This window comes from Colossoma macropomum, unplaced genomic scaffold (genome assembly GCF_904425465.1).
Source record: "Colossoma macropomum unplaced genomic scaffold, Colossoma_macropomum, whole genome shotgun sequence".
NCBI lineage: Eukaryota > Metazoa > Chordata > Actinopteri > Characiformes > Serrasalmidae > Colossoma > Colossoma macropomum.
Genome location: NW_023494794.1, coordinates 17,219,215 through 17,245,607, shown reverse-complemented (window position 1 = coordinate 17,245,607; position 26,393 = coordinate 17,219,215). Strand labels below are relative to the sequence as shown.

Sequence of the window (26,393 nt, the reverse complement as noted above, 5' to 3'; positions counted from 1 at the left end):
CGCGTGAATTCCGATCTGGCTGTTGAGACGATTTACATTAAGATATGCAGAACATATTTACAGTACAATCCTTGTCAGTGAACTATGAGGGGCAAAAAAAACAAACAAAAAAAACCCCAAACAAAATAGTCGTTCATTAATCGTAATCGAGGTCAAAAATTAATCGTGATACTGATTTGAGGGCATATCACCCAGTGATACCACACCTACCACAACCTAATAAAAACCAACCAAGCTAATTTGTCAGTTTGCAGAAAAACTCTGTTTCTTTAAGAAGAAACTAGACAGCTACAGCTAGACGCTACTCCTCTGCCACAAAGCAGCTTGCCACTGTCATATCAATGATCGCATCAATGCCGGATCATAAGACTGAATCTTTGTGTTTGAAAAAAGAAAAGTAATATCAAATCAAATCAAATCAAATTTATTTGTATAGCGCTTTTTACAACTGATGTTGTCACAAAGCAGCTGATGTTGTCACAAAGCAGCTTCACAGAAATCGATAATAGAGAATTTTACTTTGGCAAAAAAGGAAAAAATGGTTAGATTTTCTGTTCACATGCCCCCCTACTCCCCGAAAAATGTCTGTACTTGTGGCACATCCAGTCAGAGAAACAATAATTTAATGATAATTTAACGCTTCTCATATCATTGTGAAATCCAATAGCCTTATCAAACATTGCAGTTTAGGTCCATATTGTACAGCTCCTCAGTCTCTTCTGAGCAGCTCTCATTTATTTCCGTGGAAACCACTGTTAGTGACCAAAGCTAGGCGTTTGGTTTCATCCTATCAGCGTAAAGGGTGTGAGGTATATGCAATCCACATGCTCACTCAAACGACCTTACTTAAAAAAGTAATGCAAACGTATTGCCTTGAAAAAATGTATTTTAAGCTTAAACAACTTTTATATTTGAGTTATAGTTAATTTCTAATTTCTAACGATCCACATTTCTTCAGTAGGTAAAGTTAACTCAAACAGTACAACAATTTTAGTTTCAACTGAGCTGCCGGTACTCCTCTTTTTCAAGGTCTGTTTAGACTTGATTTAGTTAACTTTGCTGCAAATATTCATCTGTGTGCGGTGCATTGGTATCAACTCTGAAAGAACCCTATTATTTTAAAAGGATTGTTTCACACAGTAATAAACAAGTGGTGGCATATCCAATTTCATTTTTTTTCATGCAGTAATGAAGAAATGGATAAGAGTCACCCATTTCTGAGAACTCATTGCTTCATGCATCTTTGCCATTCTATTTAGAAACTGCCTGGGGCTGGTATTCACCACCTGATAACTTAGCTACAGGCTGAACTGTTAAACCTGAACAAAAAACGCCATCATGGTGAGAAAAACAAAAACATGTAAAAAGCATCCAAACTTACCGTTTAGCATTAGAATATGCTATGACTCAAAATGTTAATTGATCTTAACTAGCTTTACCAATGTAGCTAAAGCATTATTCAAGAAATAGTACGTTAATAGATTTGCATTAGTAGGTTTAACAGATGAGTAAAGTAAACCAAATAAATGAAGTGCAGTTGTGTTTTACAGTGTGGATACTAGTCTTGATTAAAGCACATTTTTAAACACAAGTTATTTACATAAAAATTCTGTTTGATTTGTGATTGTCTATATTAATGCTTAAATGTAGTGTATCAAATCTTTGTATGTGCTGCCTCCCTAGATGCCATCGCCATGGAACGTCTATTCAGTGCTAGTATCTCTGTGTAACAGCGTGTGATTACTGTCTCTGTATACAGAAAGCTGTCAGAGTGACTCTGTGCAGCCAAACAGGAGAATGTCTTAGTAACCTTGGCTTTAAAAATACTTGCCAAATAATTTGAGTTCTTGGATGGTAACCAGTTTCTTCTGCATGGCTTTGGAGCTGATCCACAGACAGTTAGCTGTTTATTCTGCTGCTAATGGATCTGAACGTTTAAGAATACTAATTATGCTAGTAATTGCTCGGTAGGTCTGTGGGACGATTTCACACATTCGCCCACAGGCACGTGCTTCGGAGTCCGGCAGTCACGCTTCACACTAAGCCTGTTCCGGAGGATTTCATTACTATCGGCCCAGCGGTGTTGGAGCGCTAGCTGCAGTCAGCAGGACGCCGCATCTGGAAGACAGCGTTACAGCCTGTGCATCCGCAACATTTTCTTTCCAGCTGACCGTTGCTCTTGTGTTGTCAGCCTGAACAAGCTGAAAAGGTACCTCTTTCTTTGCCTGTTAAAGGGATTAGCCTGCTTCAGGACTTTATTCAGCCCAAATAAAACAGCCCAAATAAAACATCAGAACATGATGCAAAATACTTGTAAGGTTAAGGCAGTGCTGCCAAACTCTAGTCCTGAACTGCAGGGAGGAGTCACAATGTCTCAATTCAAGTACTTCTATAAGGTAATAGCATTTTGTGCAAATAATTTGTTCACACTGGGAAATGAAATGGGATGTAATGTGGGGTAAAATGTAATATGGATATAGAGGTTCAGAGAAGAACATGCTTTTGGTCATTTTCTCATATTTCCATAAGTACAGCATTAGCCAGTTTTGACAGCAATCAGACAGATGTTTCTCAAGATGCTCCCTTTTTGGTATCTTAAAAGTTCATTTTTTCCATCCCAGGTGTTTTTTGATTACTGAGTTGAGTGTATAAGTTGCAAAATTGACACCTGTATTATTTTTCTCACCCTCTTAGTGGCTGTAATATAGCACTATTTTAAAGCATGTGACCAACTCACAGTGAGAGCTAGTCCATATCCTAAAAACACTGAGGGAAGTCAATGGGTGCATTTACATGCACTCAATAATCCAATCATAATCGGATTTCTGCAGTTATCTGATTATTCAAGTGGTCATGTAAATACCATACTCTGATCTAGAAATCCGATAAAGAGAGCTGGATTTTAGCTCAGTAATCTGATTTCTCAGTTCATCAAACTCTGATTTCTTTCTGATTTCTCAGTCTGTGCATGCAGATTTTCTGCAGTTAGCAGATTATTATTGCATGTAAACACTCTCACTGTCCTGCCATATGAATTCCACGTATTGTTTTAGAAAATTAATAAAATTAGTGAACACATTGCGCCTGAGTCTTGCTGTTCTGTGCTAAAAGAATGTCTTGAGAACCTGACATAGCTTGTTCTGATTGAACTCTTCTGCTTTTCTCAGAATAACACCAAAGATATCCTTACAAAGAATTGTGAATGTTAGCTGTTCAGAAAGCACCACAAAAAGGGAACTTGGTCAAAAACATCTTTGTTATTCCCTCTCACCACGAAATATAGTTCCTCCTGGACACAATGCTACGTTTGACAAAGAGGAACAGCAGACTAAAGTACAGACAGACACTAAAAACAAAATTATACAAATGGCTATATACTAAACTATACTATACAAATATACAATAGAATATACAACCATAGAGCACAAAATAAAAATAAAGAACTAAACAAAAGAGACAGCGCTGTTTTATGGGCTTTATATTCTGGACATAATGCTTGTTATCTGTCAAATATATCGACTAAAAGTAAAGACTAAACCAAAGACTAAAATTAGTTTTAGGAAAAAAAGTCAAAAATTACATCTGCAAAAGACTGCCATATACAATTACCACTTAATTTATTATGTGTGTGAGAGAGAAAGGAAAGAGGGAAAAAGATAAAACAATTCAGTTCTTCATTTTCTCCAGCTCGAGGGAGAGAGAGAGAGAGAGATAGACAGAGAGAAAGAGAGAGAGTGAGACGGAAGATAATGATGTCAAAAATTCTTATTTCTTCTTAGAATTGCACATGTTAGCGTTAAACCTTAAACTGACACGTTTCTGAGCTTTAAATGAGTTGGTCAGGTTTTAGAGGTTCTAAAAAAAAACCTTCAGACTGATTAGCTTAGCTGCTGCTGCTGAAGTCTGATGTAGATGTAAACCTATTTGCTGTTTCCAACCACTGTGCACGCGCCTCAGTAGGCGACTCTTTCGATAAATCTATATAACTTTAATAAATCTTGATAAATTTCTAAATTCATTTGCTGGCCTGTTTGTTTCACATGCATAATCCACTTGTCTGACACAAACCTTTACTTGTCCGGGGCAAGCAGACAAGCCTTAATATTGAGCCCTTTGTACTGGTATAGATTATATAAACCATAGTTTCAAATTCCAAGTTAAAAGTCATACTTTCAAATTTCAAATGTGTGTTTTTGTCCTTTGATAACTGTATTTCACTGCAGCATTGGTTTTTTTTAGGGTTATTTCTATGGAGTTAATTTTGCACCAATAGTTTAAAATACAATAATAAAATTCACAAGCAAAATATTAAATATCAAAATGTCCAAAATATGTTGCAAATACTTATAATGAGAGTTAAGTCAAACTTACATGTTCAACGTTGTGAGCAGTGTTTGTCATATTTATTAATGTAACACGCCGGCGTCCTGTGTCGAGCTGCGTAATATATATATATATATATATATATATATATATATATATATATATATATATATATATATATAGGAAATTGTCTTTGATGAGTTGTTTGAAAACTAAGACCAACTAATTAAATAAGTGGAACCTGCAGCCACACCAGCCCTTTGCAGATTAGATTTGACTCCATGATCTATTGGGTGAAACTCAGTTGATTATCAATAGTGTAAGGGTTGGGTTAGGTTTTGTGGAATCTTTTATGTTCAACTTAACATTGAGTTGCATTTAATAGATGTTTTGTTGAAGCTTAACAAGGTGAGTATCTACAGAACATCTACAGTGGACTCTCAAAATAAAGTGTTACCATTATTTCTGTTCAGGGCAAACTATTACTGTAGTTCAGATGATACTACACTACAAAAACCCAGGCTCTAGATCGTGAAGTGTACAGTTGAAAAATGGAATGCATAGTGAATTGAGACACAGGGATGTTTTCCATGCGCTAACACACCTGATTCTGCTCAGGAAAGACTTTGCTAATGATGTGGTTGCAGGGAAAACATGAAATTGTGCTGTGCAGGTGGACTAGAAGCCTGGAGTTGAGAAACGCTGGGCTCAGGAACAGTTTATTTTTGACAAGGAGGCGAAAGTCTTATTCATCGTCCTATAGTAAGTGTTCAGTGAAGCCTCAGCTTCCCGGTTCAAAAAGCTGTCTTATAAGGACAGAATCTGAGCAAGAGCGAGAACAATTCTCGCACGCTCTGCTATCTTGAGTGTCAGAGGGTTTATGTTTTTTTTTTGTTCCCCGGCACTGACAGGTTTTGAGGCTGCTTAGAAATCTAGGCAGCCGCCAGAAGCCAAGAGCTAACAGAAAGAGCTTCTAATCCAGTCTGCAGGCCGGGTGCTGATAAATGGCTCTAGCGTTTACGGGGTGCTGAGCTGGGCTCCTTGCAGAAGCTCTGCGCTGACCCGCCGCCCCCTAATTCAGCTCCAGCCGCAGGCACATCATTGCCGCCGCCACCGCGCCATTAGTTATGCAAAGCAATAGGCTGACTTTAATCTCAGGTAAATTAAACATTTAAACAAAGTGGACTTCACCGAGCGGAACTCCAGGCAAGAATGAATATTAAAATGAAGACTGGATGAAAATGTATCAACGTTCAATGAGGGGGCGGGGGTTTGGGTGAAGGGGGGGGGGTGTCTTGAAGTGCACTTTTGTAAGGCTTGTGTGATTTAGGCAAGTCTTCTTACTCTTGGATGTTTTCAATACATGTCTTTCAAGGAGAATAATTAGGTCTAATTACTGTATTTTATATAGTAATGTGAATACATTGAAATCAACTGACCTTCCCTACGGTCTTCTAAGATTAAGGTTTTTTTTTTTGTGCCTTTTTTTTGCCTTTTTTTCAAGTTCACACTTTGAACACATGAAGCACATTTACAGTAGTTTTCCATTTGACAAACTTGCTATGTAAATAATATTATTTTCTCTTTAATGGGCCAAACTTACATTAGTCATGCATAATTATGCTACGACATTTTGGTACAGGTGTAGCAGAAGCATTCAAATACAGTACGAATACGCATAATTCACATTGGAAAAGTGCAACAGTAATGGAAAGTGCATAACTGTAATGGATTATAATCAATTCTACTAATATTCACTGAAGTATGTGCTCATTTTGTTTCCTTGTTTTCAAACATCAGAATCCTCTAGATTCATTTTCATGTTAATATTTTCATTTAAATATTGCACTTCTTGAAAATAATTGTGTGGAGAGTATATGATATTACAGTTTATTACACTGTGCAAATACATCAGTGACATTTGTGTATTTTGTGTAGTTTCAAAAATAATTTGAATCACATCAGACCGATTTATTCGAATCATCATAGTGAAATTTAGATATTTCCTGACTTGTTTATTTATTTCCTAAACAGTCCTAATCAAACAGAAATGTAATGAGATCAGAGATTTATACCTCTGATGTAGGTTTGTCCATGCCATTGGTGGTGACCCTCTGGTATTGCTAAAATACGTTCTTCAGCCTCTATCCATGAAGAGCAGATGGTTCTCTGTCCCTCCAGTGATCCATGCTGATGTTTCCTATTTTTATAGGCCTGTCCATGATCTGGAATGCCTTTGGCCCTGATCCCTGGTCATTCATAGCATAGCAGTCCATGCAAGGATAGTCCTCGTTTTCTTCTCTCCCCTGGCAAGGAGATGAATGGAGTTGCTCTGGTGGGATGCTGCTACTCGCTTATGATTACAGTGCTTGTTTTCTACTGTAGGTCTTCAGGAGAGCCATGCATCAGTACTCTACAGTACTCTATGATTGTGTTTCAGAATAAATAAAACTGTTTACAAGAGGATTAGGGATTAATAGAGAGTGAAAAGATATGCACAAACTGGGGAATAGGTGTGTTAAGCTGTGCAGAGGTTCTTTTTTTTAGAGAGCCCCTGAGATTGCATGTGGAAGTTTAATGAATGTTTTTATTTTTTTATTTGCATCGTGCAGATTTTTTAGTTCGGCCATTCTGTGGTTTCTACCTGAGATTCATGATTGTTTAATAGTAGGTGTATTATAGGAGTCTAACAGTTTTGAACCAAAACCAAAATTCACAGTTCTACAGTCCATGGTTTTGTTCTCATTGCATATGATATTATTTGTAATTATTAGCTTATAGCCTGTATTTTTAGTGCAGTGCACCTTTTATCATTAGCAGGATAGCAATGTCGTTGTCCTTTGAGTCCTTTGGCTCTTTTTTTAAGATGCATTCAGTCGTGTCCTGTCTCCAGACAACATGGTTAAACACTGGCACCATGTGGTCTTCATTACTTGTTGAGAACACCTCAGCAAGTGTGTACTCCCTAGGTGTCCATTTCTTCACTAGCAAGTTGGCGCTCTTCAACTCCCTGCCAACAGACCTCACAGTCAGTTGACACTCCTAGGCCTTGCAAATGTCTCTCCTTGCTGTGGAAATGAATAAAATGTCAGCTCTGAAGCCCATGTTACTCTTTTTAGATTCTGGAACATATTTGGATGATGGTGGTAGAGGCTGTAATTGATTTAATTTAATGACAACTAGGACTGCCTAAAAATGTGTTTATCTAATATTTTTCCTTTGTGATACTGATATTGCACAAAGCTACAATGAGTAAATGCCTTTTAGACGCAATGGTTTTTGTTTGGTTGTTTGTTTGTTAGTTTTTTTGCTGGAACCTCCGGAGGGCCAGCCTGTAAGAGTAGCTGTAGCTGACTGACTGATTGAGTGACTGATACCCATTATTAAAATGTCCATACGCAGACAAACAACCCAACTCAAATGTGGGGCTAACATAGCATAAAAAAAATTGAAAAAGCTTTCTTTGACATAAGTCTTACAAAAACAGCAAAAGATCTCAATAACGGGGGCAGTAACACAGCAGTGAGTGCTAAGTGTTTACTTGAGCTCAAGCTGTGTTAGACTTAAGACAAAGTCTCACTATAAGCCGTGTTATTTACCAGTTATTCTCTTCTCCAGCTGAGCCATCAAGCACTAGTATATGAACACAAAGGATGTTCATATACTAGAATGTAGAGCGGAAAGGTCTCGATACACGCTGAGAGGACTCAATATGAGGTTTTAGTATTCAAGCGTACATCTAAGGCTTGCTGTTACCTGTGTTTCACTGCATGCACTTTGGCTCCTCAAAACTAAAAGACAGAGTACAAGTAGTAGTACGTTTTTTTTCTCGTTCGCTGACGCCATACCATAACCATAACCTGCTTAGATGTAAGTAGTTGTTAGTGTAAATGAGTGCAATGTACATTAACAGTTAAATCATTAAAATTTAGGTGATTTAAAATGTACATTAGCTAGCTATGCTACATTACTTGCCTTGGACTGAGTAGTGTTGCAGTGGAGAAGAGTAGATTTTGTCTACTAAAGAGTAGATATCAGAAAAGTGCTGTTCAGTCTGTACAGTATGTACAGTTGTAAGTAAAGTAACCTGTGTTTCAAAGTTTTGCTCCTCATCGGTCTCTGTAGCACAATGGCAGCTGGAATCACATCCACGAAGCTCACTTATGGAGTTTCTGTTCTTGAAGTCTTTTGTTTGTCTGGTTGAGCTGCAGTTGAATGTCCTCTAAAGCCAGACATACACTGAGATTTTAGAAATCTTATTCTTCGTTGACTCGCACTCGGACAAAGTCTACGATTTGTGTACTTACACTGTATAAAAATGCTCAGTCTATGCTACGTGAAACCTCGCCTCTCTACAGACAGCTCTGTCTATGAACAATTTCAAATAAAGCTGTTTCAATGAAAACAACATGCTGTGCAATGAGTGCACTTTACCCTGAAGCTAAAAGCCAGGCAGCGATGTATACGGTGGTACAATAAGCAAGGTATCAGGCCGATGCCCTGTACCAGTATGGCTATCGATGCATCTGCTGAAAACATTAGAATTAGCTACATAGCTAACAAATAAATCAATAAACATTGCTTAGCACTGCCCTTTAAACATGTTAGAGCACAAAGTTAAAACTTTTTGTTTTCATAAGTCCAGTTATGTCTCAATGAATGCATTTACTGCATTTTTTTTATGTTTTTTTTTTTTCAACTCGGTGACCTCAGTTCACATTTTGTTTGTTGCAGTATAATATGGCTGTGAAATCTAATGACTGTAGAAAATGACTGCTATCAGCTTAAATAATTGTGATTAGGCGATCGTTTAATAATTGTGGCAGGCCTATTTATATTTTTTACATTGTCTTTTGAAGGGAATAACAGAGTGATCCATGTTTAAACAGCTAATGTGAAATAATCCATTGCAATGGTCTTGCGACAGTATAGTGAATGTATTTTTAGTGACTGACTGAAGATCAGCGTTTTTGGGTGTTTTGATTTAGAGTTAAAATAGGGCTGATCCTGTATCAGCATTTTCACTGTGCACTGTTTTTCAAGCTACTCTCTTTTCGCTTTATAATGACAAGCAAGGTGTCATTATCCTCCCAGAGTGGTCCCCGTTCACACACTTCACAGTTGTCTTCTCAGAAAAAGACATGGTGCAAAATGCCAAGGAGTGGGTGTGCTTTTTTTTTTTTAACCCCGCAAAATGACTGACTGACACATCTTTCAGCAGTTCACGTAAATGCCAAGAAATGTAGACACAGGATTTAAATGTTTGATGTGATTTAGAGTTAAAATAGGGCTGATCCTGTATCAGCAGTCTGCTGTGGGTATGTGTGAACGTGTACCTGGTACAATCAATATATTTCGGGGGGGGGCTAGTAGGCATGCTGAAAGATTTTCAGGGAGTGTTTGAGCATCCCTAGCACCCCCCTAGCACCGTGTCTGCTTTGTACTCCTCTGGCTGACACTTGGCTTTGACCTTGGTGACCTTAGGCTTGTGTGCGGCTGCTCGTGTGCGGTTGCTCCAGAGCATCCCATTCTATTGTCAGTGCTTTTCTATGGAGATTATACAAGCTGTGTTTGCGTAATTGAACGCCTGTGTCAGCAACGAGTGCACCTTAAAATAGCTGAATTCACTATTCAGAAGGGGTTCAGCTGGATACTGGACCACATAGCATTCAGACTGGCGATTCTATATAACATGTATTGGTTCTACAGTATGGTACTAATGTTTTGTCCACTCATCTCCTTCTCAGAGTCATTTAACGGTCTCAGCATCTCAGCTTTATTTTTCTTTTCTTTCTCTGTTTCTTTATCTTTCTATTTCTTCCTTTTTTTACACCACTTTGTTTTTGTTTCTTTCTTTTACCTTTTCCTTTCTTTTTCATCTTCTCTTTCTATCCTCCTCCATTTCTTTCATCTTTTCTTCTTCTTTCATCTTTCTTTCTCATTTGGCCTTTCTTTCTTTCATGTCTTTCGATATTTCGTTCGTGTTTTGCTTTTTTCTTTTCTTTCATCTATTCCTTCATTTTTTTCTTTTTTGTCATCCGTTTTTTCGCCCTTTCTTTTTTGTCCTTTTTGTCCTTTCTTTCATCTTTTCCTTCTTTTGTCATATTTTCCCTTTTGTCCTTTCTTCCATTCGTCATTTCTTTCTTTGTCATTTCTTTTCCAAGCCTACTAATGTTGGCCCTTCACTGAATGTTACGAATCTTAATATATGAATATGTAACTAAGGGCTTCTTTTGTCCTTCCTTATTCTTTCTTTCTTTGGTCCTTTCTTTCATACTTGCTTTCATTTGTCCTTTCTTTCATCCTTCTTTCTTTCTGTAATTCTTTCTTTCTTTCTTTCCCTCAGTCCTCTATGTTCACTCAGGCCAGCTCTGGCGTGTTGGCGGAAGGGGCTGTTAGCTCTCTCCGGCTCTGCTCTCAGTACAGAGCGTCTTTGTTCACTGTGCCCACTGCCTTCGTCCACCCAGAAGGCATTTTCACTGTGCACTGTTTTTCAAGCTACTCTCTTTTCGCTTTATAGTGACAAGCAAGGTGTCATTATCCTCCCAGAGTGGTCCCCGTTCACACACTTCACAGTTGTCTTCTCAGAAAAAGACATGGTGCAAAATGCCAAGGAGTGGGTGTGCTTTTTTTTTTTTTAACCCCGAAAATGACTGACTGACACATCTTTCAGCAGTTCACGTAAATGCCAAGAAATATAGACACAGGATTTAAATGTTTGATGTGCTTAAAAGTGTAAGTAAATACTTTAGCAACCCATATTCCTCAACAGATTTTCAGTAGAAAAAAACTGCACAATCAGTCAACCTCAGTAAAAATAGACTGCAAGGATGCATCAGGAGATGAATTAGCCTGTCTGCATGGCCTCCAAGCTGGAATTAATTTCCCTAAAATATTTGAGAAATACCTATGGGTTGGTGGATAGGTGGGTTCAAATAGGCCATCTGACCAGGCAGAAAGTCCATCAACCAGACCTGCTGAAATTCTGCTGAACCTCCTGTTCAGGCTTGATATTCACATTCACCTCAAGGAATCCGATCACAAGTGGATTGCAGTGCGTATTCTCAAGATTTGCTACTTTTTAGGATTTCTTCCAAAAATCCAACCCAGGATCATTCCGAAATGTATGTTCTTGTTTCTTTTCATATTGGACCCACTGTAATCACAGTATAGCCCTACGGAAGACACAACAGTGCAGTGCCAGTTAGAGTATTAGCTAGCTAACTAATATTATTTAATTACAACAAATACCATAAGGTAAGAGTTATCTAACTCTCAATAAGTCTTACGGCAATAAACAAAGAAATGGACAATAAACTTTTTATTTTGCTTGTTGAATCGTGCTGTCTTGACATACAGCTTGTCTCTTTGCACTTAGTCTAAGCAAGAAGGCGTTCTGGCCACACTGGCCTAAAGATTTACACAATTTACATGGCCATCACTGTTTCACTGTTGTGAAATAAATACCCATGTTAACAGTTACAAAGAAAGTTCCCAGCTATTTTGCCAGACCCTACTTTTGTGAAGCTTGCTCCAGATTGGCAGGAAGAAAAGCAGCAGGCATCCTGCCCAGAGTCCTGTTGTTTATTACTTGCCTTTATCTTTGGAGACAAGATCTCTGCAGAACATCACACATTGTTGTGAATGGCATCAGCAGCAAAATGCTAGTTTTTGATTACTAGCTCAGTTGTTTAAACATCACATGGATTTATCCATCTCTTATCTCTCAAACTCAAAGGGCCAGGGATGCTGGATGGTGTTCTAAGGTGGGGGTGCTGAAATTTTAAGTAGCGTTTATGTGACGCCATACAAAACTATTTACTTATTTATTTTACTTACTTACTTACTTACTTTATTTACTTTATTTATTTATTTATTTATTTATTTATTTGTTTATTTGTTTGTTTGTTTGTTTGTTTGTTGATAATTTCAAACAGAATGAGTCATAACTTAACTAAAATGAGGCAAGTGATGACAATATATACATCTAACTGGCAGATCATTCTGGATGAGCTTTATGCAAATGAACTGAGCAGCAACCAATCGGATTGTTAATATGTGGCATGATAACAGATTATGTCACACTCACAATCTCATGGTGAGATTTAATACTGGAACACACACAGGGTGGCAGATATAACGATCCATAAAACAGTATTATGTTAGAACTTTTGTTTTTTTGTTTTTTTTTAAGGCTGCTTTGGGGTTCAGAACTGGGCTATAATTCTGCATAGACTTTCCCTCTTTGCACCTTAGTGACCCACCACCAAAGCATTGTTGAGGGAAGCAGCTTGGCTTGCTGTATGAAAAATACAACATTAACGTAAACAGTTAAGGCTACAGCAGGAAATCATATAAATATAAAAATACAAGCATCACTCTGGAAAAAAGAACATATAGGTCTTTGCCATGCTTAAATTATGCAATTCATAATTTTTAGCACTTGCATTCCTGATATTTGGAGGTGCTGTGGCACCCTCAGCACCACCACTTCCTGGAACCCTGCAAACGGCTACAGTTTTCTTTACTCTGGAAAGAAGTGCATGAAATTTGTGGTGCATTCACTGAACTGCATTTCGTGACGAGCATCAAGACACTTAGGTTCCTCCGAAAGGTTGTTCACAGCAGGTTACATGGCTTCTTCAGTTTCCACTGCATAGTTTTGTGGGTTTCAGTGACTCTTGGAAAGCTAATATTTGTTCATAGAATGTGTTGCTGAGATATGGCACTTTGCCTTTTTGTCCCTGTTTGTCAAAGCTGTTTGTTTAACATGCTTAACCATTCAGAACGAATTTGTTGAATTTTGGCGGCCATTGCGGTCCACTGAGATACAACTGAGGACTGCGTCCCAGCATTAGAAAACCAAAAAAGCCTTGTAATGAAAGCAATACATTTTTAAACACTATGGGATCTGTTTTGTTGATGTTTCACAGTAATTATGTGGTGATAAGATTTTAAGCTGATACTGGAATAGCGAAGTTATGAGGATACAAATCATTCTGTTTAATCTACAAGCATTAGCTGGATTGTAACATCGAGCATAACTAATGCCTCTGCATCCTCCCTTATCCTCATTATGGTCTATCTGATATTGCTCTGAGAAGAGGATGAATACCTAACAGATGAGCTCTCCATGGGTATCGGTCATTGGAAGGCAGTTGTATGGGCAGCTATTTTTTGGCAGGATTTGCTTCTGGGCACAGGGGCATTGCTTTCTCAGTTTTGTGGAAAGGTCTGAACTCGATTTGAAATGCCCAGAACTGTGTCCTTCAACAAAAACACAAGGACTAGCTGTACTTTACGCTGGACTCTCTCTCTCTCTCTCTCTTGATTTTAAAATGTTTTGCTACCTTTACATTAGGACAGTGAAGGATGTCAGCAAACTGGATGTTCCATATCTTTCAGAGAGCCACAACAGAAAATTCTTCCACTGCCAGTGGTAGCGTATCACAGTAGTTAGTGAAAAATGCTGTCAAGAGTTACATTGTCTCAGCTTTTGTCACCAGCTTGTGGAATAAACTGTAGCATAGTGCATACATAACACCATCTCCCCAGACATGTGCAGAATCACATTGCACGTCAGTATTACAGCGCTTTGCAGAAGTCAGAGACCACCCTTCATTTGTTTACTTACAGTAAAAATGGCCTTTCAGTGCACATTATTCATTTTGACGAGATATTTCTGAGATTAGATATGAGAGTCTGCTTACATAACGACCGAGCAAGACCAGGCAGAGCACCAAAACTTGCCCCATCAACGTAACAGCACTTAAAGCTTTCATCTTTGAGAGAGAGGAGAAAATGCATCTTGCATATTGCATATATGGAAAATTGTACAACTGTATTTATCATAGCTTTTACTTCATAACTTATATTACTGTACAAAAAGTGTATATTGAAATGGTGCAACTCGTATATAATAATGTGTATATTGTGCATATATATAGTTTCTTATATATTTTTTGTATATTTAAGCACTACAAGGGGGCTACGCACCTAAGATTTTCACTTACCTTCCCACTTGCGTAAATGTGATGTAACAATAATTGTGATTCAATTTGATTCGATTTGAAACAAAGCTACACTCCTGCTTCAGATGAATAAATCCACGGGTGAAACCAATTTGTAAGACTAAACTTTGGAGGTGTTTACAAGAAACATGCAAAAATATCCCTGTGAATTTCTTTGAAAACCTGAAAGCAAGTCTTTAGAAAAGAGTGGAAGCTGTAAAAAAAGCCAAAAGGTGGACACAATAAATACTAAAATGCTGTATGTTATATTTATTTGTTGAGGCTTCTGGGTAATTTTTTCTGCTTTTTTCCCTGACACAGAAAAATTCCATTTACATTTTGACTGGAAATTAAATAAATGGGTGGCCTTTGATTTTTTAACATATATCCATAACACCGTGGCAGTGTTTGCCATGAGTCGTGTACTGTCGCGATCGTGTACCATCACAGTTGTGCAAAGAGGCATGAACTGACTTTATTGTTTTCCTTTTAATGCCAACAAGTAAACGCAGCATTAAACCTTCTGCCAAAAGTACCGTATTCAAATGACTGGAGATCAGGGTAGGCTGTAATTTAGAGTATGAATACTGAATCAATCAAGTGGAGTGTTTCTGTGCGCTCCATTATTTGGGGGCAAAATCTGAGTGGAAGTAGCTCAGGAAAAACCTAGAGATTGTGTAAACGCATTGGCAGCCTGGCCCTAAAACACTTGGGGGAGGTGTGCCTGTTTCAGTGAGAGCTAGAAAAGACCCAAATGACAGTAAAACTCTATGAAAGTGGAAATGAGTCACAGCAGGTGTTGTTTTTAAGGAGAGATTATGGGAACGAGAGCGATAAGCAGTCTTGCCCAATATTTAGGACTAATTGTTTTCTGAGAATCTTAATGTGTTCTGGTTGGTCTTCGTTATCCTGTGAAGGAGTTTTTCGTTTTAGAGTGATGGCACCACAATTTTTACAGCAATTAGCTCTTCTTCTGTTCATTTGAACAGAAGCTTCTTTGGTTCGGACCGGGTCACATTTGCTTTTCGTTCTGTCTTTGTGTGAAGCTCGGTGATTATAGAAGACTTTTATTCAATCCCTCCAGTCATAGCAGGGGCAGCTGCTTGTTAGGTGGCGTTGTCATGGAAACATGGACCCCCTTGCACCCCCAGGGCTTTTTTGAAGGTAGCATGGAAATCATAACAGTTTTTGAACACCTCAGTGAAGCCTTGTGGGCCAGCAGAAGCTGAAAAATATCACAGGTCTAGTGGTGTCTGTAGCTTTGTGCTGTGTGTATTATCTGTATTATCTGGAAAAAGCAAGAAGCCCAGGGTTCTATGCTGGGCCGTTACTGGAACAGATAACACGATGGAGTGATGTTTCACAGGACACAGCGCGGCTCCTGCCAGACGCAGTGTGGAAGAGTATCACACGAAGGGATCTGTTTCTGTCTGTATACAATCCTCATAAATGAATGGACACAGTCATCTCTCTCTCTCTCTCTCTCTCTCTCTCTCTCTCTCTCTCTCTCTCTCTCTCTGTCTGTCTCTCTCTGTCTCTCTCTTTCTCTCTCTCCTCTCCCACTCTCTTCCTATCTTACCTGCCTCTCTCTATCTTTCTTTTCCTTTTTTTTGCTCTTTTTTATTTTCTCTCTACTTGCTCTTTCCTCTGTTTCTCTCTCACTTTCTTTTTCCCATTCTATCTGTCTCTCTTGCTCCCTCTCTCTCCCCTCTCTCTTTCTCCCTTTGTCTCTGTCTCTTGCTCTGTCTCTCTTTAATTTTCTGTCTTCTGTCTCTCTTGCTGCCTTTTCCTTTGCCTGTCTCTATCTCTCTTGTTCCATTTCACTCTCTACCTTTTTTTCCCCTAGTCTCTTTCTTATGCTTTCTTTTCTCTTCTTCCTTTTTCTTTTCTTCTTCCTTGTCTTTCCACTCCCTCTTTTGTTGTCTCTGTATCTATGCCTCTCTTTCCCACTTTCTCCCTCTCTCTCCCCCCACTCTCTTATTCACATCTCTTGATTTTTCTCTTTTGCTCTGTTTTTCTCTCTCTCTTCTGCTCTTTCCTCTATTCCCGCTGCCCCCTCTTTCTCTGCCTCTTTCTCCCTCTGCTGTCTCTCCCTCTCTCTTGCTACCTTTATGTCTCTCTCTCTCTCTCTCTCTCTCTCTCTCTCTCTCTTTCTCTTTCTCTCTCTCTCTCTCTCTGTGTGACTCTAAGCACAGTGAGGCATCATCAAAGCCCCTAAGCGAAGCTGTGGAGGATCATAGTGTCAGCTGTCAGCTCAAACAGACTGGCTGAGAGGCCTGCGGGAGTGGAAAAGTTCCACAGAGAAAATCAGCCTCTTAACACTTTACATTTTTGTCTAAATTCATACATCTTATGCCATTTCACTTTAAGTTTGTAGAAGCTTAAGAGGCATACACATAAAACTAACCCCTTAAACTTCATGGGTTCTGCATCGTTTGGCTTATATCTGGGGCTGGGATGATGAGCTGTTTTGAAAATGGATAAATTGGGATAGAATTATGAATAAATATCAGTTGTTTTTTTATTTAAAAGCACTGGTATTTTTAAATCAGTATTTACTATGTTTAGGACAGTTTCCATATCAACCACAGGGGGCGACAAAGGCTTGGTCACAACAACTAAAAAAATAATCTACTTTATCAAGTTTACAGCAGTTATTCATAATTATCAGTCAATTGATGCAGCTTTACATATTATTCTGTAACTAAATGGAAAGTAGTAAAGAATCATTGAGTTGTATGAAGTTGTAGTAGTAAAGAATGAAAGTTTTGCAGATATTTGCTTTAAAAATATGGGCATCAGACAGATGTTTAGATGTTTGCAAACGAGTATTTGATAATGTATTGATTGTGTTCTGAAAAAGTAGAACATTTAGATAGTGCTGAGTTAATGTGCTAAAATGTCTGCATTTTATTTGTTTCCTTGCATTTGTAACCCTACTGTAAAAAATAAACATGCAGATCGATTTATTTACAAACCCATTTCCAAAAAAGTTGGGACACTGTGCAAAACAAAATGCAATGATGTGCAAATCATTTAACCCCTTTATTTAACTAAAACATAGTACAAAGACAACATATCAAATGTTGGAACTGAGAAATTATATTGTTTTTTGAAACATATGTGCCTATTTTGAATTTGATGCAACAAAAGGCTGGTAAAGTTGTGTCATGCTAAAAAAGTCTTTCAGAAGTAAAGATGAGGAGGAGTTCACCACTCTGTGAAAGACTGCATGATCAAATAATGCAACAATTCAAGAATAACGTTTCTCAATGTAAAATAGCAAAGAACTATTGCTTTTCATCATCTACAGTACATAATATCTTTAAAAGTACAGAGAATCTGGAATCTCTGTATGCAAGGGACAAGGCCAAAAACCAGTACTTCCTGGCCGCGATCTTTGGGCTCTCAGGCAGCACAGCATTAAAAACAGACATGATTCTGTAGTGGAAATCACTGCATGGGCTCAGAAACACTTCTGAAAACCACTGTCTGTGAACACAGTTCATCACTGCATCCACAAATGCAAGTTAAAACTCTAAAACGCAAAGAAGAAATCATATATAAACAGGATCCACTCAGCTTGTTATCAGTGCACAGTTCAAAAGCCAGTATTCATGATGGTATAGGGGTGCATTAGTGCACATGGCATGGGTGATGTTCACATCTGTGAAGGCACCATTAATGCTGAATGATATATACATGTTTTGGCAACATAAGCTGCCATGCAGTCTTTTTCAGGGAAAGCCTTGATTATTTCAGCACTACAATGCCAAACTACATTCTGCATGTGTTACAACAGCATGATTCTGTATTAAAAGAGTCCGGGTGCTAAACTGGCCTGCCTGCAGTCCAGACCTGTCCCCACTGAAAACATGTGGCACATTATGAAATGAAAAATATGACAAACGAGCCCCCAAACTGTTGAGCAGCTGAAATCCTGTATCAAACAAGAACAGGAAAACATTTTGCTTTCAAAACTACAGCAATTGGTCCCCTTAGATCCCAAACACTTACGGAGTGTTGTTAAAAGAAGAGGTGATGAAACACAGTGGTAAACTTGCCCCCATCCCAACTTTTTTGGAACATGTTGTTGGCATCAGATTCAAAATTTCTCAATTTCTACATTTGATATGTTGTCTTTGTAGTATTTTCCTTTAAAAATATGGTTTACATGATGTACATATCGTTGCATTCTATTTTTTATTTACATTTTGCATAGCATCCCAGCTTTTTTGGAAATGGGGTTGTATTTTTTTCATCAACATCAGCAAATACGTACATTAAAATGATCAGATATCACCATTGGCCCACAGTGCATCTGTAAAATTAAATGTTGTCATAAGTTAACGAGTCATGTTTTTTTTTTCTTCAGTTAAACCTCGTGTTTGAGTGTAGGATCTTATTTTGAGCTTGTATGTAGGTGTTTATTTCTTTACGTAATGCGTTCATCACTGTAGAAGGATTTTGTTCACAGCAGTACCTTTCTGAAGCATGCCAGTGTTTTCCGGCTGTCTCATCCTGACACAAGCAGTAAAAATTGAGGATGTTCACACAGTACAAACAACTGCTTTGTTTCCTGTCTGACAATGCTTATAATTGACTTATCAGCTCAACTCAAAATCTACAAAGATTTTGCTGTCTGCTACAAAACATTGTTTTTTTTTATCCTTATCCAGTGTGGCTTACCACATTTGCTTGTTGATTTTTCTCCTGCTTGTGTTTAATGAGGCTCAGCTCCTACACTGATGTGCCATTAGGACGAAGGCCTCTCTCAAGGTTATTATCACAGGGAAAAAAGCATTGAGCCCCACCTGCAAAGCAGTAAGTAGGCCAATTACAGAGCGGCTGCAGCAGCCGCTTATGATTGTACCTACGGGGGGTACATTTGAGTGAGCTAAATTAGAGTTATTTAAGTGTGCCTGTGTGTGTGTGTGTGTGTGTGTATATATGTGTGTGTGTGTGTGAGTGTGTGTGTGTGTGTGTGTGTGGGGGGGGGAGTGGAAGGAGTAATTGCAGATATTTCACATACTTTCATGAGCCTTTTAGTCTTATGGAAAGCATGTCTCTGTGTTCTGCTTCTGTGCTTCAAAAAACAAAGTATCTTGGTTTAATTAAGCATTTGCTTGTATTGCTGGCTGCTCGTGTGCCTTAGTTCTCTATGAATCCTGCAATAATAAGACAGCATATTATACAGTACAGTTTGTTAGCACAGGACATTAGTACATTATATAGGGCACACACTCACATCACATATGAAATATCACATTACAAGCCTTATGAGGCATTATCAGAATTTATAAGCGTGCTTACAAAGCATTGTTACCACGTTACAATCAGATATAAGTGCATTTATAACTATAAAAAGCAGGCCCTCATTCTCAGTTTGGGAGTTTTGAGTAGTATTGTACTGATTGAGTAGGTGGTTACATAACAAGCATGATTACTGAGACTGATCCCCAGAAGTGCAGTACGTATTATCCAATCTTAACCCCCTGATCTACTGACAGTCTAAACATTTAATATTAACGACTTAACATCTTGAAAGATGACAGAAACACAATGTCTCGTATGAAGCGCAGTCTTTGTGTGGAGTGAAAGACCGATAATCAAAAAGATCTAAGATGAATAGAAATTGTCAAAGTGTATGGCAAGGGTCATAAGCATAGCATATAAATGTTAATGAGGAAAAAATATTTTATGCTTATTAACAAACTTATTTATTTTTGCTTTATAATTGTAAAATGCACAGAACTAGCCTAGTGATCTTTGCCTCGCTGTCATCTGCGATGTTTGTTTTTAATCTGCTGTTATCTTTGTTCATGAGAAATTCTGTGGTTCTGAGAGGTTGGAAAGTCTGAGAGCATAGTATGAAAGTGCACAGTCTTTGTTTTTGTGGGTAGACCTTGTATTGTGGGGGCTGTGGACCAAAAAAACCTGAAATCTGTTATCATCTCTCTCTCAACATCAGGTAGGATTTTATAAATCCTGTAGCGTGGGCCAGGCATAAGTGAACAGTGAAGGAATAAGGTTTTAATATGGCTCCTTCTCTCAATGCATTTGCAACAAAAGACTGTTCTGTTATCTCCAGTCCACCAGTAAATGACGACCCTTTGAATGCATGCTTATAGGGAGAGCTTGTTTATAGCTCATTGTTTACTGTAAACAATAGGGGTAGAAGAAAAATGTATACAGCATAGTATCATGATGCAAGATGTTTAAAATAGTATTGATTTACAGAGGTTTTAGTGTTTTAATCATTTCATTAATATTTAAACATGTAACAAGTCCTTTCTAATAGGATACCAAAAACGCATTGCTTTCTTAGTCCACAAGATGAAGGTTTTTTTGCTGCAGCAAGGCTTCTGTCAGAGGAGTCATTGTTAGGAGTGGGTGGATAATGCAGTGGATAACACCCTCGCTCTGTACAGGGGAGAGCGATTCCCTGTCCAGCCAGGACTATGCAAATATGCAATGCAGTAACTGGTCAAAGAATAATTTGCATATGTTTCTGTGGAAATGTACAAAAATAATGTTGATAGTTAATTAAAAACAAAATTGTGTTTTTATATTTTGTACAACCTTTTTTTGGATCAATCTTTAATACTGCTTGGACTGTCAGGTCTATAAGAAAGTCCAAAAGCCTTGTAAATTATAAGGCCTTGTAAAGAATACTGTAGGAAGTTGATTGCTTATGACGAACATTCAGCAGGGGAGCTCTTGTCGGTTTTACTTGTCAAGAAAACGAGCGATAAAACAACCTAGATGTCAATAAAACCTGAACCCTCCCTCCAAACTAATATCTAAGATTTTAAAAAAGAGAGAGAAATATCCAAAGATGCATTTTTGTTCTTTCATGAGTGCAAAAAGTCAGAGTTTAAAAAAGAATTATCCCTCTGAAGAACATTATCAGTCTAAGAAATCAGGAATCCCCCCAGACAGTTTTCATTTTTAATCAGATATATGATTAAAATATGCATTTCTCCTGGAGACTGCTTACAGTTCCCTCTTAACAGCCCTAGTGTTCCTGTGATGGAAACTTCTTTGTGCTATTCTGAGTGGGGAGCATTATCACTGACAGATGTTCAGGTTGGACTTGAATTTTCTCTGCTCTTCCCACCCTCAGAGCAAGATGAAAGGTCCTTTTTTTTAGGAGAGGGGGAAAAAAATCAACCAGGCTGAGAGGAAAAGAGGGGTTTTTCAAGCCATGGTTGTTTGATCTTCTTAAAGCGCGAGGGCTAACCAGTAAGCTACTGTCCTTTGTGCGCTGTCCTAGAACCTGTTGCTCCAGTTCACACTGTAAAGGGAAACAATGTGAAACTGATCTCAGGACAGTGCAGAAAACAGCTGACTGAGTCAGAGTGAGGAGAGGGTTACGGTGAGTGCGTAGGGGGATTTGGGGAGAAACAAGAGGGAGCGGTCAGTCTGACAGCTCAAAGGAAAAGGGCTGCTGTTTGATGTGAAACGGAGACTGTTTATTTATTTATTTATTTATTTTAACCTTTTGATGCTTGGGAGCTGGCCTGTAGAGTCCTGAGAGAACAACCACGCCTGTATGTGTCCTAGACAGTGTGTGCACCTTTTCAAAGCCTATACACCAGTTAAAGGGGAATTCTACCGATTTTTCAGAATTTTGTATGAATAAATGGTTAAGATGCAAAGTCATTAAATCACTGAGTGGTTTGATGTGAAATGCTCCGTTCTAGAAGCCAGACATCTAAAGAGTTTAATGCCTATGAAAGCTCCCTCACAAAGTTATTACATTAAAAATAAATATAAATTGTGCACTAAAATATGCAGAAAAATGACATGACTTAATGATTTCATTTTGTTTTGTTTCTCAACTTATTTTCACGTAGAAAAAAAAGAAAAGAAAGGGGTTGCTTACAACTACACAGAAGTGTAAGACAAAACAGTCCCCTAACAAAACTTGTATAGATAGGGCTGTATGAGATTGACATAAAATGTGATGTTCGAAAAAGCTGTCGGAGTATCACAGTGATATGAGAATATGAGAAGCGTGAAATCATTATTAAAATAGTATGCCTTTGACCAGATGTAACGCAAACACTGACATTTATTTTTAATGTGTAAACGGAAATACTAACAGCTACTCTTAGAACTGCATTGCATCGATAGACAGTCAACATTACCTCAACGGCTTGCTTTTTTACAAGCTTGTAGGTCAGGATAGAGTAGTTTTTGAACTGTGCACTTGTGTGTTTTGTAATTGGTTGTGTAGCCTAATGTTTAAGTCACTCGTCCCTCATGTGAGAGAGCAGAGTTCAGTCCCAGCACAGAGAAGCACTCATTAGTTTTCTATCAGTTTGCGCTGGCAATGTAATGATGTCTCTCTGGCACTGCGTGTTTGGGGTAATCTGATCTGTTATTGCAGCTCTCAATGATTTGTCTATCACAGACAATCATATTACGTTAACGATAAAAATATGATTCATCGCAGAGCCCTAGTTGTAGACATCACCACCAATTTAAAAAAATCTGATTTGGTAAGTTTCTCTACAGTGTACCATTCTACATCAAACTCTTGTGAATGACTTTCATCCATGGTTGAATTATGCAGAGATTTTGAAAAATGTACAGGGTTCCTCTTGAATTACTTCCTTAGGCTTGCAAGTAGTGATCAATAGTTAGAGGTAGTTCACAGTGCTTTATGTTCCGCTCAGAGCATTGGACCATTAAAAAAAAGAATAATAATAATGAATAATAATAATAATAATAATAATAATAACTCTAAAATTGTTTTTTTATGAAACCGTTTTGGTTCTGTTCCGTGACCACACACATCTGTAGAATGCAGCAAGACATATTAAAACATTTTACTGTTCATGGAATAATCTTGGACGGTTATGTTGGCTTACTGTTAATGGATTACTTCTCATAATGGAAAAATGGTTATTGTGATGATTATTCATAATACATTTTATATAGAGCAATTGTGCATTTATATCATATTCTATTACATGCATTTGACCCATTACTTTTCAAAGTACAAAGTAATCAATAAGGACCACTTTTTGAACAGGTTCAGGCTGCTTATTTTAGAGGGAAATCCCCTCCACCAATTCAGTTCATGTTTTTTATAGCAAAACACAAACTAGTTAGTTTTTTCACACAATGCAAACTTTACTAAATGTCTTTTGCAGTATTTCTTACTTCTTTCCCACTAAGCTAGTGAGGTAGCTATGAGTTTACAAAGTTAGTCACATGCAAAATTTGGACACCCATGTGTTTTGTTGATTTTGTAAATCAGAATAAGTACACATCCTCTACAGAGAACACATTTCTGCACATTTTAATGCACAATTACTGATTTACAAAAAAATGGCATATTTAAGTTTACTGTAGAAAATGTGGGCATAGTTTCACTTAGAAAGTCAACCAAACATCATCTGACCAGGGAACCTCAGTGGGTCAGATCAGTGATACTGTTCACTGAAAATGTTTGTTGTGTTTATTATACTATGGCTATGACAGATGCTATATGTAGATGTAAATTTTAGTTAATCAGAGACCCAGTATTCTTTTGTCAGTGAGAGAAAGTTGCTGTTTGTCAGTCAGTTCACCACTTATCCACCAAAGTATTTTTTTTTCTTTTTTTTTAAATAAATAGAACTAAGAAATATTGGATATGTGGTGCCACCCCAGTGGTATTTTGTTGTTATTTTGAATATCTACTTCAACTTTTGTTTAATAACACCCCTTACCAGTGGTAAATTTACTGTAATGCATGCCTTCTCATGGCATTTTGCTTTATTCTGTAGCTTTTTAGTTATGAGATATAAATAATCAGAGATTATTAGTCTAAGCAGTGTAAGCCGTATAATAATATCGTCTGTCTTTCTTTCTCTCTCTGTTTTGTGTCTTAGCTCAGGAGTGTGTACATGTAAAACGGGAGTGTACGGAGACAAGTGTGATGACTGCCGTCCAGGATTCTTCCTTTTCAGCAGCAAAGGATGCCAACCATGCCAGTGTAACAATCACACCAGCAACTGCGACACACAATCAGGTGAGCACACACATCTCGGCCCATTAGCCTTTCATTTCCAAAATGTATTTTTCTTACATGACAAAATAAAAAAGTCATGATGTTGGTCACGTATTTCTTACTGTAGGATAGTAGACAGGAATGACCCAGTCAGTGGGCGATTTCTTTACAGCCAGTTTGGCTAAGCAAACTGGGAGCTCATAGTGCGGTGTCTGAAGGAATACATGAAACAACTAATACATTTCCAGTATTTTCTGTAAGCCAAACTCAGAATACAAAAAACTTTATTTGCTCTTTAATCAAAATTTGTAAATGAAACATCAATTGAATCAAATAAAAAGTGAGAGGCAACTGGCTGAGTCACAATGTTCTTTAGATGTTCGTCTGGGTTCTTTTATGACCTCATGGATGAGTCGTCGATGTGCTCTTGGTGAAATTTTGGTAGGCCGGCCACTCCTGGGAGCAAGATTTCTCCAAGTTTTCTCCATTTGTGGGTAATGGCTCTCACTGTGGTTCGCTGGAGTCCCAGAGCCTTTGCAATGGCTTTGTAAACCTTTCCAGGCTGGTAGATTTTAGTGACTTTGTTTCACATCTGTATTTCAATCTTTATAGAACATGACATCATGTGCTGCTTTTTGAGACCATCTGGCCTGCTTCTCATTGCCAGACAGGTGCTAGTGATGTTTAGATTCAACAGGTCTGCCAGTAATCATGCCTGGGTGTGGCTGGTGAAATTGAAACCAGTAGTCAGTTGAATTTGGTTAACTGGTTGATTTAGTAGGTAAGAGGGCAGTTACTTTTTCACATATGGCCAGGTAGAGCTGACATTTTCCTTCAATAAATGAAATCATCATTTTGTGTTTACTTGGGTATGATGACCTGTTTTTGTTATGTAGATCTGTTGCTTGATCAAATAACAATGTTAGCTTTGTGAGCAGGCTCTGCTGACAAGTTTAGTTGATGAAAACTAAGGGTCATCTTTTATATAATATTAGGAGTATTGTGATCTGAAACATTCAAGAGTGACGTATGTAAACAACAAATGAATTTGGGAAGGAGGCACATACTTTCTCACAGCACTGTAGGTAAACAGAGTGCACGATTTTTAATGCACTGTTCAGTAAATGTCAAACCATCTATCCAACAATTAATAAATGTTAAACTAGTAGAGAGGAGCTGGTTAGCATTAGTTTAACTAGCATGCTAACAGCTCTGTTCACTAAAGAACATGTTGGATTTTGGCTAACTAAAGCACCAACACAAGTTTAGGTGATGAAAACTAAGGTGTGACAGAGCAAAAGTCAAGTGAGTGACAAAAAGCTGCAATTGAGCCTGTTCTGTGGTATTTGAGATTGTAGTGTTTTAGTTAGCAGGACAAACATGTCACACAGTACAGGCTTGGTTCCAGGATATCTCAGGACATCTGAGAGCATAAAGCCGATGGACATTGTTTTTATTGTACTCCGAACACTGTTCAGTTTCTCAGCACGTCACTCAGCATTTTGTCATCACTTTGTTAAATTAAAGCCACATCGAGACCTCAGAAAGCCATGGTAGAAAACGTGACTTAAAATTTCCACAGAGAAATGCAGTTTTTTAGATAAACAGATCTCAGCTAACATTACAGCCTAGTCAGACCTGTTAGTAATGTAGTAGACAGATACAAAGTGTGATTAATGATGGTATCTGTATATATCACAACAGACACACACAAAAGAAACCTCCTGTATGTTTAATGGACTGTCCCCCTCGTGCACAAAGCGGAAGTGACCATGACCAGCCACTGAAAGTTTAGTTTCTCCAGAATGGAAGACAGTCAGTGATGATACCTAAACAATAATTGTTAATGTATTAATATTTCATATCACAAGCACTCCTGTAACTTTCACTGGCTTCTCCAGCAAAAAAAATTTAAAACATTTAATAAAACATTTGCGGTGATGGTGAGCTCAACCCCACGGTAAGCATCACATGACCGCAATATTGCAGTTGTGTGGTCAATGTCGCAGCCCTACTTCTCAAAGCCTCTTCCTCAGTGAGAGAAGTGCATCCTG

The 26,393-nt window shown here is 38.0% G+C and overlaps 1 protein-coding gene across 1 annotated transcript in view; it reads left to right on the top strand.

Moving 5' to 3' along the window:
* Positions 1-26,393, top strand: part of si:dkey-220k22.1 (multiple epidermal growth factor-like domains protein 9) — a 124,499-nt gene that overhangs the window by 61,636 nt on the left and 36,470 nt on the right. Inside the window, exon 3 of the mRNA XM_036580395.1 lies at positions 24,221-24,360. Within this exon, the coding sequence (XP_036436288.1) occupies positions 24,221-24,360 (140 nt within the window). The remainder of the gene's footprint in view (positions 1-24,220; positions 24,361-26,393) is intronic.